General features: G+C 37.2%; 1 protein-coding gene across 2 annotated transcripts; it reads left to right on the top strand.

The window, feature by feature from the left end:
• The first annotated feature begins 678 nt into the window (after window positions 1-678).
• LOC103698944 (RNA polymerase sigma factor sigF, chloroplastic) lies at window positions 679-14,842 on the top strand. Of its 2 annotated transcripts, none has more exons than XM_039123630.1 (9): window positions 679-873; window positions 2,904-3,052; window positions 11,147-11,265; window positions 11,377-11,601; window positions 11,713-11,977; window positions 12,083-12,313; window positions 12,979-13,119; window positions 13,192-13,389; window positions 14,366-14,842. In XM_039123630.1, exons 1-9 carry the CDS (start codon window positions 792-794, stop codon window positions 14,651-14,653), a joined length of 1,698 nt encoding a protein of 565 aa, XP_038979558.1. In that variant the 5' UTR covers window positions 679-791; the 3' UTR covers window positions 14,654-14,842. The 2 variants fall into 2 exon arrangements, with proteins under 2 accessions (XP_038979558.1, XP_038979557.1); XM_039123629.1 differs by having other exon boundaries at window positions 680-873; window positions 11,701-11,977.
• The last annotated feature ends 1,888 nt before the right edge of the window (window positions 14,843-16,730 follow it).

The raw sequence follows: 16,730 nt of genomic DNA on the forward strand, positions 1-16,730 counted from the left end.
AAGGCTTCTGTTCGGCACCGTGCAGCCGAACAGAAGGCTTCTGTTCGGCTGAGTGTTGCCGAACAGAGGGCTTCTGTTCGGCACTGTTCAGCCGAACAGAAGGGTTCTGTTCGGCGATCCAGTGCCGAACGGAGCACTGGAGGCAGGGGGGGAGCTACCTCGACGTGGTCGTGGAGGCGCCGGCGAGGTGCTCGTTGCTCGGGAGATGGCCGGGGAGGTGGTTCCGGGAGAATGCCGGCGACGAGAGGGAGAAGGGGAGAATGCCGGCGACGAGAGGGAGAAGGGGGAACGGGGGGGTTTTGGGCGTTGGCGAGGTGCACTGCACCGACCGGCGACGAGAGGGAGAAGGGGGAGACGGAGGGGGTTTGGCCGCCGGCGAGGTGCTTGAGGCGAAGTTTTTTGGGCGGAAGGGAGAAGCCGGCTGGAGTGGTGTTTTGGAGGGGAAGAGCGGGGTGGGGGGGGGGGGGGGGGGGGGGGGGGGGGGTTTGGGGTGTAGAGAGCAATTTAGGTGAGGGGGTGGGGAGGGTGAAGGGTAATTTAGGATTTTTTAATTTTTTAGGGGTGTCCTTAGCAAATGGGGGGGTGTAGAGAGTATTTAATTTTTTTTTTATTTTTGGGGGGTGTCCTGAGCAATCGGGGGGGTGTATTTAGAACTACCCCTTCCCCTCCCTTCGCCAGCGGCAATACGAGAGTACCTCATCCATTACGCTTGGGGGGGCTTCCGCTTCACCCAACTCAAAATAGGCGGAGAAGAATACGTGCATCATCCCAACTCCAAATTCTCGTGAGAGATGGAGGCTGGAAGGAGGCTCCTCGCTTCACCCCCACCCAATCCCACAAGAACCCATGTTAGAAATCGCTTCCCCACTTCGGGTAATTCTCTGTCGGTAATCCTACGGTTCATTTGAAAACTTAAGATGTTTCATTTGCCTTCTTGATTTTACTAAGCTTGAGCGGTAAATCTAGTCTTTATAGCGATAAGGTGTTTGCTTTTTTGTTTTCTTGATGAATTTTGATTAGGCTGTTAGTTTACGAGCAGATTAGATTTGCTTTTTCTTGTACACATAAACATGACCAAAAAGCCTCAAACTCCCTCATGATTTTGATTTGGTATGTAAATTTTAAAGAGGTTACATCTGCAGAATCAATGAGTCAGACAAACCCCTAGCTCTTTGCTTTTCTGCATAGGATTTGTGTTTTCTTTTCTTTTTTTTTCCAAAAAAAAGATTTTCTCCTTTTTTTTCTCTGGCTAGAATGCATAAACAAGATTTAATCTACTCAAGCAAGAATATTCATAGATTTTTATTTTTGAATTTAAATGTGTTTAAAATGATCAAAGAAATGCAAAGGGAAAGGTTTCGATGAGCCGAGTTGAAGTGTGCTAGTTGCCATCTTTAAAGGAGTATTCACCACTGGGGACATCTATGCTCTGAAAAAAGACAGTCACATGAAACTAATTAGGACACTCTCTTCAGTGATGTTCTCAACTCGAGAATGCAGATGGCAATGATTAATGCTATGCATGTCTTATTACTTGAGATTATGGGTCAAAGAAAGCAGAAGGGAAGCCTGTTTTACACTGAGAAGAATAGAGAGTAGAGAAAATGCTTGAGGACCTTCAGAGCAGAGGAAAACAGAACAAAGACGTTTGGAGAGAAGTATCACCACATCACACTAATTCTTATACTGTTCTGTTTTTCTGGGTGCATCCACTCTGTTCGTATCTTCTGACTTGTTTGTTCCTCTCCTTCTTTCTCATCTTCAGCCTTACCTTACTAACCCTACTAACTATTAATGTATCTGGTTAATAAATCCGGGGAAAGTGTTTCACTTCCTCCGTTTTTACTCAAAAAAAAAGAAGAAGAAGAAGAAAGGAGCATTCACCACCTTTAGTACATAGGGTTCTGGCAATCTTCTCTAAGCATACAGAGACCTACCTAATTTAAGCTCCTCTGGGGTACACAGAAACAGAAGAGCAGGTTAAAGAATATTGCTCTTGTAGCTGCATACTTGTAGAAAAGAGAAGAACAAAAGCTGACCTATTAATCTACTGAAACTCAAAGGAAAATGGGGAGTTGGATGTAAATAAGTAAAGAAACATGGGAATGGAGTTATTTGATATGAGGTGTAGTGTGGGAGGACTTCTGTAAAATGAGACATAAAAATGTCTGCTCTTCATTATTTTGTACCGAGCATTTTAATGGAAGATATAGGGGATAATGTGTTAACTTAAGATGTCTCTTTTATTTGGTCAATTTGTCAAATAAAGGACCACATGAAATAAAAAATATAAAGAAACAACTCACAAATCCCACATAATACAGATACAAGATTAGTTTGAATTACATAGTTTGATAGGTGCATGCATTACCATCATATTTTATAATATAGTTTTTCATAGACCATGTCCAATTCTTATATATTTGAGTCCAAAAGATGAGGTTAAATAACAACTATATATCTTTCTCGTGTAATCCTCAAATGCAAGAGTATTTCATTTTTGCATCTGTGTGTTTTTTTCAATTACATTTCTCAATTGTTGCTGTACAATCAACATAAGAAATGACTAGTTTTTTGAATTCATAAAATAGTTTTTTGAATCATCAATGTTCAGAATGTGTAGTGTCGAATGCTACAGTTTCAGACTCCATAGTGCGCATAACCTATTTCTGGAGGATGGACAATCTTTTTTCTGTGTCATGGATTCTGCTCCTAATGGAGCACAATCACAATGTTCCAGCCATTTAAAAGGCCTCACGGAGCATGATCATAATCTTGTTAAATTCTAATATATTTACTTGCATCTTGATCAACTGGCTTTCTAATCCTTGTTCTGTATGCAACATTGGAAAAGGGTATTAGTTCGCTATAAACATCTTCTGCATATTGTTTTTGTTTTGCAGTTCCAATGCTACATGATCAAGCAAGTTGGACAAATATCTCTGTGCCAACTACATCTATAGTTTGTCATTTTCCTATGTCAGTTCTTTCACAGGAACAACGTGATGATTATAAAACCAACTATATCAGCAAGGAAGAACAAAATGTCCAGGTAAATGTCCTTGCGCTATTGTTGCTGTAGCGCATGCAACCATGCACACACATGCATATTTACAATGTTTGGGTTAGCAATAGTGTTATTCATAAGTTGATTTTATTGAAATTGATTTGAGTAGACACAGCTGTTAGCTGGTTTTTTTAATTTATTTTTAATTCTCATATTTTTGATGTATATTGTCAACCTTTTGAAGAAGAAATTGCTAAAGATCAAGTCAGATTATTTAATTGTATCACCATGCATAAGATTTAATGATATGGTTTTATATATAATATAAGAGGCACGCTCTCTCATATCTTGTAGACTATAAAATTGTTTAAATATTTTACATTCTAAATTTTTTTAGTAATCTCATCTTTAATTTCCGACCTATGGATTAGTAAAAGGGAGTCCTAGTTCACGAAGCTCTCACAACTGCAAGGTTTGGAAGTATAAAAACGAAAATTTGATGACTGAAACAAGAAAATCTTAATAACTAATATAATACAACTTTGTATCTATTTTCTTCATGTCAAAACAAGGCTACAAAATGCTTAATATCTCATTATCTTGTATTAATTTTCAAAATATATTACATTAAGAAGTAATACTTAAGCAAATTGTTTTTGTTTTAATAGAGACAAATCACAAACTTAACATCATTAGTCGTATAGTTATAATCATGGCCTGCCGTACCACTCCATACAGTCCGGTACGGGGCGTACTACTCCGTATCGTACCGAGAGAAAATCGATATGAAACTTAATTTCAAATCGGTACAAGCCCCGTACCGGCCCGTACCGAGGCCCGTACCGGCCCGTACTGAGGCCCGTACCGGCCCGTACCGAGGCGTACCGAGATAAAAATTGAAAAAAGTTGTTAAATAGCTATTTTAGTATAGGAGTGTACCGTACCGTCCTGAATCGACAAGGTTCTAATATAGTACCCGGTACTAAGATTGCGGACCTTGGTTAGAATAACAGCAACTGTTGATTGATTCATAGTATTGAACACATTCTTTGCACCATTTGAGTGTGGTTACTTCTTCTAATTGTTGTTACCATCAAATTAGTAACTCATACTCTTATCTATCACTGTTCAAGAGCTCCAGCAAGCTTAACTCTTGCTAACTTGCGATTGTTCTTTTTCAAACTTCTACTCTTTTTTTTACACATAGACTCTAGGAAGGGATTAGTATGACATTGGAAATTCTGGATTCAAGAGTTTTGACACATTAACATCAACCAACCAACAAGCCTTATATGTATGGGTTTAGCTTCATGGATTAAAGTACAATCGATCTAATGTTAGCATCATTTTATTGCAGGTTCTTGACTTGAAGCTAACCCTTTATAATTTGCATTGACTTCTTGGACAAAGCAATTTTGGGCAAAAAGGGGCCTTTTGTGAATCTTAGAAGGCTAGTTGGTGGCTAGGGATATCTACCTAATTGATTATGTAGTTTAGAGCAACTAGGAAGTAGTGTTGTACTAGGCACTTGGGCTAGGTGCTTGGGCATCGTTGGACAAAGAATTGACCTCTAAATATCTTGCCTAGACTTGACTGCCCTAATGTATGGATTACCTTGGTTGTATTTTTGTTTTGTTGGGTGATATCTAGAACTTGGTGCCATTGCTTAGTGCAATGGTAAAAAGCTTAGGTTGACAAACGCAATGGTGCAGGTTTGAGTCTTGAAGAAGCCACTTTGTGTACAAAAATGCCAAAGGTTAAGTCTATTCCCAACAACTTGGTAGTGTCCTTTTGGTGACATCTTGAATCATATAAAAATATGTATGTAAAGTATGTTCTTGTGGTTCTTTATAGTAAATTACACTGATGCTAATATGGAAACGTGATCAGTCATATTGTAACCCAATCAGATTGATTCAAAAAGAATAAATAAAGATGATTTATCTAAAATTTTACCATAGCTTTAGGCTATAGGAAGTTGGATGATAGAGGCTCAACAATCTCTGCTAGATTGAGAGAAAAGAAATACGTGGAGTTGAGAATGATTCACATTGAGAAGAGAGGATATCTATGGTAAAAAGAGAGAAAGACCTATGCATAGAAGGCTCCAAGAAGGAGGAGGGGGGGTGGGGGGTGGGGGGGGGGGGGGAAGAAAGCTCCTTGGTTCTCAAAACTATTATCCAACTTTCTACAGAGCAAACAACAGAAACTAATAACCCCCAAAATGACAGTTGGCCTGGGGTTATTTGGAGAGTAGAGAAAGAAAGGGTGGGTGGGGCATACGGATGCCCAAGAGGGTTGGGGTGGTCTCTCTCTCTCTCTCTCTCTCTCTCTCTGTTTTGCTATTGGCTACAACGAACTTCTTAACTTGAGATTAGGTGACATAACACTTGATTACTTATCACTGCGTATCTAGGTTCTTCACACTGATTAGATTAATCTGATCTCCATTTTGTTCTAAAATAATCCGTAACACTGAAAATAGAATCAACTTAAACTGAAATAAAACAGAAGTTCATCCATCAAAAACTTTAAAATATCAATCTCCTCAATCCTATGGCCACCATATACATTGGTGACGGTATGATCGACTGAACTAGTCACCCAAACCCCTGCCTACCCGAGATTAGTTTTAATGGACAAGGATCATTGGTTTGGCCGTGACTTTGTAGAGCAATCAACTAAGTTTTCTAGAATGTTCTTTGTACTTCGGCATCCTATACATCCCATATGTATGAAGAAGACATACTATACCATTAATTCCTTTTTTAATGTTGATGGCTTTGTTACATTACTATCTCCTAGAATGTCTTTGTATTCCATGTTTGTGGGTGTTTTGCAAATCCTTATCATTTATTATACTTTGTTGGTGGTTAGTTCGTCATGGCCAATTAAATCATTCTCAAAGTCTAAGGGTAGCCTTAGCCCTTGCTGTAGGATTCATATGAAACTTTATCTTTTCCTGTTACTACTAGCTTTTGTGTCCTCTTCTTTGCCAAGTCTCTACAACTAACTCATGTCATTGGTCTGAGAACGGTACAACCACTTTAATGAAAGTATAAGCATTGGCTTTTTCATCGTATTGCACCTTATGATCTTGAACTGACGATCAAGCATTTACTATATGACTGTTATGGAAATTACAACATGCCAAAGAACCTTCATATGCCCTATCTTGAAAACAAACACTGCTCTAATAGGCTTGCTCATGGGATTCTCCTGTTCGCCTTGAGATGCTGATGTATTTTAATCAAAGTTTTAGCTTCTCAATCATTTCTTCGAGAAGGGAGTTCATGCTAACTTCAGTTTTACAGTTAATGCTTTTCCTTCCTATAGCTAACTTGAGTCTGAGACTCATATTTATAACAATGACTTGATGGTAGGCGGGCATGAATTTCTGTTGTCTCTTTGTTTCTATTTAATTCGTTGACTGCTCATGCTGTCAAAGCCAATAAATCATGCAGCCGATTACTTGCACAGGTCACATGATAATCTTGTAATACTAACCTTCCAAAAGATTACCATTGAAGTTTGTGCTCTATCACATTGTTGTGATGATTACTCAGTTGTAATCTTTGAACCTGAAAAGATGTAGTTTGGGTTTGTTATGCTAGTTATAGCATTGAGTTGAAGAGTTTAAATTCATGGATGGTTTATTTACTTTTTATGTTTAGAAGTTACTGATTCAAAATTTAGATGTTGGAATGGACCTACAAATTTAATGTCTTCAAGCTTAGGGTTTAGACGTAGATATGTATAAATTAGTGTTAGCATACAATCTAGAGCTTTTCAGGAGGAGAAAGAAATAATAGTAACTTGGTCTTGGGCATCTACATTATAGCCACAATGATTGGCCATACAATCGCTATTCATAATGGAAAGGAACAATTAAGACTGACTTTATATATAAGATCGTATGGTAGGTCATAAATTGGGAGAATTCGTGCCTACTCTAACTTTCGCGGGACATGCAAGAAACGACAATAAATCTCGTCGTTAAATTATTTCCATTTTCATAATATTTTTGAATATTTCATATTAATAGAAATATAATTAATATAAATCAAAAAGAAAATGAAATGAAAATACTCAAAAAGTACTTTACTTACTATACTAATACTTATGTGTTGTGTGCAAAACACTATTGAATCAAACAATGGAGCAATACCCAATATCTTCCTTTAGTTGGGTATTGCTTCATTCCTTCAACGATTCATATACACTAAGACAAAAGTCTTATCCATTTGTAGATGGAAAATTTTGGAAAGAAATTTCCTCTGTAATTTTCCAGCTAGATCTTGTAGTAAAAGTTGAATTAGGATACAATTGCATTAGAGTCGCATCTCTGTTGATGGTCTGGCCTCAGATATGTGAATTCTAAGTTTGACAATTGTCGTGAAACCACTTTGGTATTTGTTGTGCTGTCTCACGTTAATGGCTTTAGTTAAATCACTCTGGCAACCTTATTATCCAAAACCATGTAAGTAGGGTGGCAATCCTCCAATATAGCAGTGGAAGTTTAGATATATGGAGTAGGTTTACTAATTATGATTGGTTGATTTGCCGTGCATTGTATGAATCTTATTATTTGTTAATGAGGGCTCACGTCAATAAGTATATCTTTGTACATGAATGCACATTAAAAAAAAGCTATACGATAAGGTGTCATTTGGCATCAATTTCATATTTCTATTTTCTATTTTCTAATTTTAAAAATATAAACATGTTCATATAGTCAATTATTTTTAAAAAATAAACATGGCGATGATGGCAGAGATGGTAGTAGCAGTGGAGGCAGTGGAAGCGGTGATGATGTCCATGTCTAGTGGCAATATGGCAAAAGGTTGTGTTGAAGGTGGCAATGTTGTGGTAGAAACGATGACCATGGGGGATTATGGGTGGTGGTGATGGTGGGATACTAGTGATGTGGAGGATGATGGTGGTAGTGGTGTGGAGGTGGCAGTGACAGTGATGGTGGTGATAACGGTAATGATAGTAGAGGTGCTGGCAATGTGGTAGAGGTGACGATGATGATAGTAGTGGTGTGGTGGTGGTAGCAGCAACAACAAGGGTGGCAGCAACGATGACGATGGTGAATGTGGTGTTTGTAGTGATGGTAAAAATATGATTTTTTTGTTTTTGAAAATATGAAAGTAAAGATTTATTCTTTTATTTTTCTAAAAATAATGAAAATATTTTTGAAAAATAAAAAATAAATATAATAGCACCAAACATATTTTTTGTCTCGGTTTCTGTAATTTTATTTTTAAAAATAGAAAACAAGATATAAAAATGACAACAAACATGCCTAAAAAAGGTGGCCTAGTGCATGAGGCTCTCACTATTGCGGGGTCTAAGGTGTGTTAGAAGTAGAAATCCTATCTTCATGTGTAGCGAGGTTGTTTTCGTGTTTTGAACCTATAACCTCTATGTCACAATATAGTAACCTGACCTTTGCACCAAGGCTCATCCTCTTACCAAATAGGTCTAAATATCTGATTTTTTTTTGTTCAAGTAAGTGTTGGCGCATATTCAACATATTGTAAGTTGTAACCATAACCATAGCCATCAAACATTTTCACAATTATTTGTAGTCATCTTATAAATCCTCATTCTCCAATAATTTATATTTGGATCTATATTTAACATAATTGACATTTGAGACAAATATACTGCATGTCAGGATTTACTTTTGAGTTGTAAGTTTGTGGTTTTAGTTTAGATCATAAGCTTCATCTTTGATGAGTTTCTTTCTTAGTTTGATTGGGAAAAAATGTTGGGTTTATCGTATTACGTTTTCTCTTGATGTAAAAGAGAGTGGTTCTGCATTATAGGACAGTTTTATTGAACAATATATATGCTTTTAGAGTCTTCTTTGGTGTTCTCTTCAGGAGTTCTCTCAGTAGTTCGTTCATGGGCGTTGGTGTCTGATGGGCATGATATTTGAGACGTATTCTTAGCTTGCAAATGCATGTAGTGAGTGAGGGTGCAAGGATCAAATGACAAATAGCCCATGGGAGTATTAGTTTATTGTGCAGACATGCATGTGAAGCTTGTGGGTGCACTAGTTTTGTGAGATGAGTTAATATGATGCATATAATGATTGGAATTTGCTCTATTTCTTTCAATGAAAAGGTTAACTTGGCATTGGCACTTATGGTTGGCTGTAGGTGCTTGTAGATTTGATGACAACGAGGGCACATGTCAAAGTTGTGGTGGTTATTTTTGGTAGAGGCTAATCATTTTTTATGTATATATTGTTGTTTTACTACTTGTGGGAAAGTAAAATTCATGATTTCTGACAAATATAAACATGGTACTTAGATGTCAAGGGCAAATTGCACTTGAACAAGACAAGTGGATGCAATGGTGGTAGTTGATTGATTGTTTCATGATGCAACTTGATCTTCTGCTTGGGACTAGCGAGGAGATAGAAACACTAATAAGTTCACTACGTTACATGTATGATTGTCAACGTGCAGGTCAAATGTTTTATGTTGCTTCAAGATTCAATTGTGAATCTAGGATAAAATAGGCTGTGATCAATTGTCAATTGCAGAGGACACTGAGAAGTTGAAGGATGAAAAAATAGCACATCTTGAAGGATGAAGCACAATGACTCTATGAGAAAGAAGTCTATTATAAGCTGTGTGATACATGAAATTAGACTAGAAGATTCAAGCTTGGATGAAGCAAAAGAACATCATTTAGGGTCAAACCTAGAGAGTTCTAATGCTCTGTTGTAGGACTCGCTTGGTGTTAAAATTTCTTCACATGTGTGTGTTTGTGGGTATATATGGGTGTCTAGGCTTCTCCAAACATGTATGTTAGTGAGATTGAGTATGCTGCGCATGGGCAATGGTGCATGAATCTGACTTAAAGAGTGGAGAATCGTAGCCACTTATGTTGGCCTTGAAATAGGATTACTAGACTTTTAGTCACTTGGAGAAGATGCAAATTGTTTGATGTTTGTTTATTCCCATTCTTATCTTGCTACAATCCCATTGTTTTCAAATCCAATGTTGAGACATCAATGCTGATATCTTGTGATCTCTCCCCACCCGGCTTCTCTAAGTGCATGTTGTGTGCATGTATATCTATCTGAGAAACATTCATGCTTCAAAATTTACCATGAAGCTCCATCTAGGGCCTTAATAGTAGTAATATGGAGAGCATGCTGGCTTCTTGTTTATTTCTCCTTTCTTTAGCAGGGTGGAGGCATTATGTTTGTTGACAATTTTTTTCCTCAAAGTCTTTGTGAATGTAACTATAACAAAGACAAGAAGCCTTCCATGTAAGCCTACGAACAACTTTTAAGGTAGGAAAAAATAATCATCTTGCATCTATTGGATACCAAGGTCTGTAATCTCGGTATCGGGTACTGTATCGGTGCCTCGATATGGTATGGTTCCTGTACTGAAATAGCTCCCAAACCATTTTTCTCAATTTTATCTCGGTACACCTCGATATAGATCGATATGCTTCTGTACGGATCGGTACGCACCTCGATATGCCTTGGTGTAAGTCGGTATGCCATAGTATGGCGGTACGGTGTGGTACAGAGTTTGTATTGATTCGAGGTTGAGTTTTGTTCCAGTTTTCTCCCGGTATAGTATCGTATGCCCTGTACCGAGCGGTATGGGGCAGTCCACCATGTTGGATACCCTTGTGAATGTGAGTTGAATCTAGCGGGTAAACTTGAAGAGTCTTTTCAAACCTTTGCAGCTGGGTGGTGAAGAAAGTACTGTTCAACTCAGAGGGTGAGGAAAATATCTTATTAAAATGCCATTCAGGCTCTTATCAGTTTACCAATAAACAACAACAAAAAGAACTTCTCACACAACGTTGATCTAGTTATGACTGAGAATTCTCCTTTTTTGTGAGCCAGAACATTTTGTGACATAATAATATGAATTTTAAACTATAGACATGTACTTTGGTTGCTTTAAATTCTTAAGTGTGGAACATAAGAAATGTCTATTTTATAGTCCCACTGATTTTATTTTGCCCCTGACTTCGTAATGTTCACAAAAAGGTTGATTTGATTAAATTTCTGGCAAGAGAATCACATTTATTTTTGTACATTTCATTTACCCATAGCCTTTATACCCTTAAATTTTAACCTTAGAAATAACACAGGATGACCGGCAAGTTGAGAGTGGAAGATCATGTTTTGAAGAGAAGGCAAAGTGTGAAGTTGCCCAATGTCTGAGATACTTCGAACACCAATTGCTTTATCATCAGGTTTTCTGGTATCCGTAAGATAACTTGGGCTCATCTCTTATGTTATGATCAAGTATTTTACATGAATTTCTTAACACTGGTTTATTAATTTCTCAACCTTTTCCTGTTTCAATTGTTTGTTTCAGATTTCTGTCTCTGTACACCGAGGAGAAGACTCCATTAGCAATGTCCACAGAACCCATAAAAAGTGATCACAAATTAGTACAGTTGGAGAATTGTGCAGATTTTGTGAGGCCAGCAGATGTTCTTGCCCTTGCAAAAAGAGCCATGAGAGCCTCAAGAAAAGCAGCATCATTAATGGAAGAGTCCAACATCTTAGCAGCTGAATTTGATGAATCACATTTTCTTGGGTTTGTTTCTCATTAGTTTAATGCTTTTGTTCCTTTCCTGCTTAAGATTTGATATTCTTATGCCCCATTAAGTTGAACTATAATATATTATGTAATCAGTTTGAACCACAGAGGATCCACAATGGATATTTCCATCAAAGAGGAAGTGGTTGTTAGATCAAAACGATTATTGGAGAGGCGGTCTAAGAAACGCAAGGTTGGGAAGAACTCAAAAAATGTTGCCTGTGAGGTTTCTAAGTCGATGACCACAGGCATGAACAAAAAGATAGATAAGGGTCTTGATCCAAATGACCCCCTCAGATTGTTCTTGTGGGGTCCTGAGACAAAGCAACTATTAACAGTCAAAGAAGAAAAGGATCTATTTGTTCAGATACAGGTATGTCTTCTTCGGATGCTCTTGTGCGAGCTTCATAATTATTTGTGTGGTCTTAGAAGTATAGTGATGTTTGTTAAAAGGTGCTCCACTATCCTCTGCTAACAGGATCTTATGAGATTGGAAGAAGTTCAACAGAGACTTCGGTTGCAATTTGATCGTGAACCAACACTATCTGAGTGGGCTCAAGCTGTTGGAATGAGTTGCCAAGCTTTGCAATGTTGCCTTTCGTCCGGAAAACGTAGTCGAGAGAAGATGATTAATGCTAATTTACGTCTTGTGGTACATGTGGCTAAACAGTATGAAGGGAAGGGCCTAAATATTCTGGATCTACTGCAGGTTGGTCAGTTTTCTCTACGTGTGCATTCTTTGTTCTTTATTATCAAGTGGCTGTAGCACTTTCTTTTGTTTTTGTTCCTATATACTGAGAACTAGTGTTGTCCTTAGAATTGCTCTGCAGTATATGCTGAAAGTGCTGCTAATCTCCTTTCTGCTGGCAAGTTTCACATCTATTTGGGATATGAAATATGAACTATGGTATGCTGTACTGTACCGAACCAGAAAGTACCGGGCATACTGTACCATACTGCTATGGTACCGGTACCAGTATGGATGGCGTACCAACATTTAGTACGCCAAAAAAATTTCGTACTGTACCGTACTGACACAATGCTAGCGTGGCACCGGTACGGGGTCAGGTACCGAGACGGAGAACCTAGATATGAATGCTTGCTCTTCTCCTCTAGCAGTTACAGAATGCACTGGAACTTGGTTTATAGTAATACAAAAATCCATCGCATCAGTAATGTATAATAGTTCTCAAGTTAATAGCTAGAAATGGCAATACTCTATATTTGCTCTATGACAGATTCCTTGGTGGGAATTTTTGACTAATATATAAGCATTTTGATCTGAATATTTTTTATTTTTAAATGTGTTCCTGATTTTTCTAATAGTAAACTCTTATTTATCCTTGAAGCATCAACAATTTTGTGTTATTGTAGGAGGGAAGCAGGGGCCTTATGAAGAGCTTGGAGAAGTTCAAGCCAAAAGTTGGATGCAGATTTTCAACCTATGCATATTGGTGGATACGGCAATCAATTAGGAAGGCCATATTTTTGAACTCACGGGTCATTCGTTTGCCGGTATGACTTTTGTCTTGAATGATCCTTGGTTCTTTTATATGATTTATTCCTTAATATACGTTGTTGTTGCAGGAGAATGTGTTTGGACTTTTGAATAGTATAAAGAAAGCAAGGAGATTATTCATTCAAGAAGGCCATGCCCCAACAAATGAAGAGATAGCAAAACAGGTTGGCATCAGTGTTGAGAGGTTGAAAGTTCTGTTGCTAACCACTAGAAACCCAATCTCAATTCAGGAATGTGCTTGGACAGATCAAGATGTCACTTTTCAGGTACCTGCACTCTGTAATTTCATCATAGATAATTATTCTGGATGTTTAGTATCAAAGAATACTAATAACAATATGGTATAATTAATAATGTTTAACAATTTTTCTAGCTCCCTAATGGTAAAATTGTAATGCTACCTCTCCTTTAGAACTCGTTGCATATGCCTATACCATCTCAGCTAGCTTTTCATAGCTTTATCTATGCAACTCATATGCCTTACCTAACAAAATGGTTTCTCACTCCGGCCTAATTTTACCACATATCCATTTCAGTGTGCTTCTATGTGCGACATGCATCTTGTTTGCTTAGACTGCATTTGTAACCCAACATTTTGAACCATACAAGCAAATGGGTCTTATTACGATTTGATATATTTCCATTTTATTCGTTAATACATGTGTTGGTTACATAACAGTCCAGAAGCAATACTCTACTTCATCCACCTAATCTTATGTTAGATATATGTTTCAGTCTGTCTATTCATTCTCTTGTATAAAAATCCATTAGAATGGACCGGATCACAAAGTGGTATGTTTTGGTCATCAATTTTATATTGGGGAACTTAACACCTGGTTAACTTGCATCTTTTGTTTAGCCAGCAAAAAATTATACTTAGTTCTTGTAAATAGTTAGGTCTTTTTAGACAGTAATGTTTGTTCCTGAGAAAATTTATGCATAGAAGGGGCTGAACATCAAATGGTCATTGAAATCAAGGGCCAGGAATAAATTTTCAGTCAACAGGGATTAAACCATAAATGGTAGTCTATCTAAAAATGCTAGTCTCTAGGGCATTGTATATTCTCTGTTCTCTTGCCATTTATGCTAGAGTTTGGAACAAACTTCTCATATATGAGTCGCAGAATTCAAACATTTTTTTTAAACCAAAAGCAACGCTTCTCTGAATTTTTCATCAATCAAATGGATGCTATGTAGTATTCTGTGATGGACTGGATTTCTCATCACCATTGATTCTTGCAGGAGATCACAGGAGATCCTGAGGTAGAAACTCCAGACCTCAGCATGGCTAAACAGATGATGAGGCAGCATGTACGTGGTCTTCTTAGGATTCTCAAACCTAGGGAAAGGCAAATAATTCAATACCGTTTTGGAATCCCTAACAACGAGCCGAAATCACTTACAGAGATTGGTGTAATGTTCGGCCTGTCAAAGGAAAGGGTAAGACAGCTAGAAAGCCGGGCATTGGACAAGTTGAAGGACTGCCGTCCGAGCCATGGGCTGGGGGCATATCTAGAATTGCTACTCTAGGTTCTCATTACCGCACATATCTGGAAATTGTTTTATCTGCACCAATTAGCTTCATAGATATCTGTAACTGACTGTACATACATACTAATTCCTTCGTAAGTCTCACAAGCTCAATAATGAAAGGAATTCTTATTATTGGAGTCAAGGAAAGTTGCATAAAATAGCTTGATATTATTTCTTGTCTTGTTATATTCAGTGCACCAATGAATCATCATTTATCGTTTTACTGTCTGATTTATAACTTTTGGCTAATCTGGCATCCTAAGCAGCTGGTCTCTTCAACATCTAAACATATCTCCTCAGTTACTTCAAATACATACTTTTTCCTTGGATATGAAAATGTCATTAGACCCAAGAAAAATATGAGACGTATCTCTGTATGATGAATATTTATTTCACTATCATACAATCCTCATATATATATGCATATTTTTCACCTCTGATACAAAAAGCGGTGAAATTTATCAATCTCTGTAGCTTTCAATTCGATATATTGTTTCGTCCCTTTGCTTTCATCCTTGGAGGAGCTATTCTTAATAAATTTGTTTGATAATTTTGCAAAATCAATAATACGAAATGAGTTTCGGTGGTGGATCATGTCAACATCATTGATTGAAATTTATGCCGTTCATGATCAAAATTTCTGTGTTGGGACTACAAGTACTGGGTTCTTCACAAATTTCTTCCATGAACTCTGCTTGCTCTTGAACCTCTTCTACACCACTCTGCACATGGAGAGATGGAGCATCCCTGGTTGCTTAAATGTGTGAGTTCTTTAGCTCATGGCCAAAAATGATACTGAAGGTTTATGACTCCTTTGATTTTGGGTGATTCCATATTCATCTTGGAACAAAGCTTCCATGTTGAAGAAAAATCGAGTCCTTCGAAGGGATCAAACCTCGAAATCAATGAGCGGCACAAACAATCTACATTCCTGATTTGTCTCCCATTGTTTTTGGTTCATCATGAGACCAGAAATAAGAGAAACAAGCATGCGGTGGACTGGTAGCCAAAGAATTAATTGACTCCACCAAGGTAAAGTAGACCCAAGGACAGCATAAACATTCCAAAACAAGATATATCAATTTTCTAGGTTATGTGAATGCATCACAGCCCTTGCAAAGGCAGGGACCTCTCCTGATCCAAGGCTCTTTCTGGGGATTGTGCTTGTCGCATGTCAATGAACTGCTGTCTTAGAAGAAAAGCAATAAGTGCGCTAAACATAATGAAAAAGAATAATTTCAAAATTATGGAAATACCTTAATAAATTTAAGGTACATTATATGCTTATTTTTCATCTTAGTTTTCCAGGAATTTTCTAGGTTGCTTTCTTCATGCAAATTCTTCACCTTTTGCATTGCATGCTTTTCAGCCTTTCTGCAATGCAAAACATTAGAATAGCAACAATCTTTTAGCGGAAGCATTTGCTTCTAATTTCACTCATCTTGATCATCATGCTAGCCTTGTTAAATGCTTTTGAATATACTACAAAACCATTATATTTTGTAATGTTATATACATTTTAAAAAAGCAACCTATGATCTTATCATGGTGCTTGTTTATGCAATGAGATTTCATAAAAGTCCAAAAAATATGCAATTGGAAGTTTTGCTTGAACTTAATTTCTAACTTCAGAATTAAGTTACAACCTTGTTGGACATTAAGGTTGAACTCCAGTTAACTCCAAAATTTGAATACCTTGAAAACTTGATTAAAAATTTAGAAGTAAAGCTTAGAAAATGTTATAGGACATGTCTAGACACCTCTAAATGGGGCGAAAATTTTGGATTTAGCTTATATAACATTTTCAGTCCATTAATAATCTATGTGCTGATGCTAGTTTGATTCCTGTTAAATGCAAGTTGACACTGAATTTTCAATTATATGGAAAATTTCCTGTTATTTATCCTATTTCAGTTTTTATATGGAACATTCTTAAATATGCACTCATGTAATGCGTTTTGTATCGTGTTATTAGATTTTCATAATGAAAATCATAATTCAGTACCTTTAACAGACATTCTTTCTTCCCTCCATATGGGCTGAAAAGATCAAAGAATAATTTACCGATCTTTGG

Source organism: Phoenix dactylifera, chromosome 2 (genome assembly GCF_009389715.1).
Source record: "Phoenix dactylifera cultivar Barhee BC4 chromosome 2, palm_55x_up_171113_PBpolish2nd_filt_p, whole genome shotgun sequence".
NCBI lineage: Eukaryota > Viridiplantae > Streptophyta > Magnoliopsida > Arecales > Arecaceae > Phoenix > Phoenix dactylifera.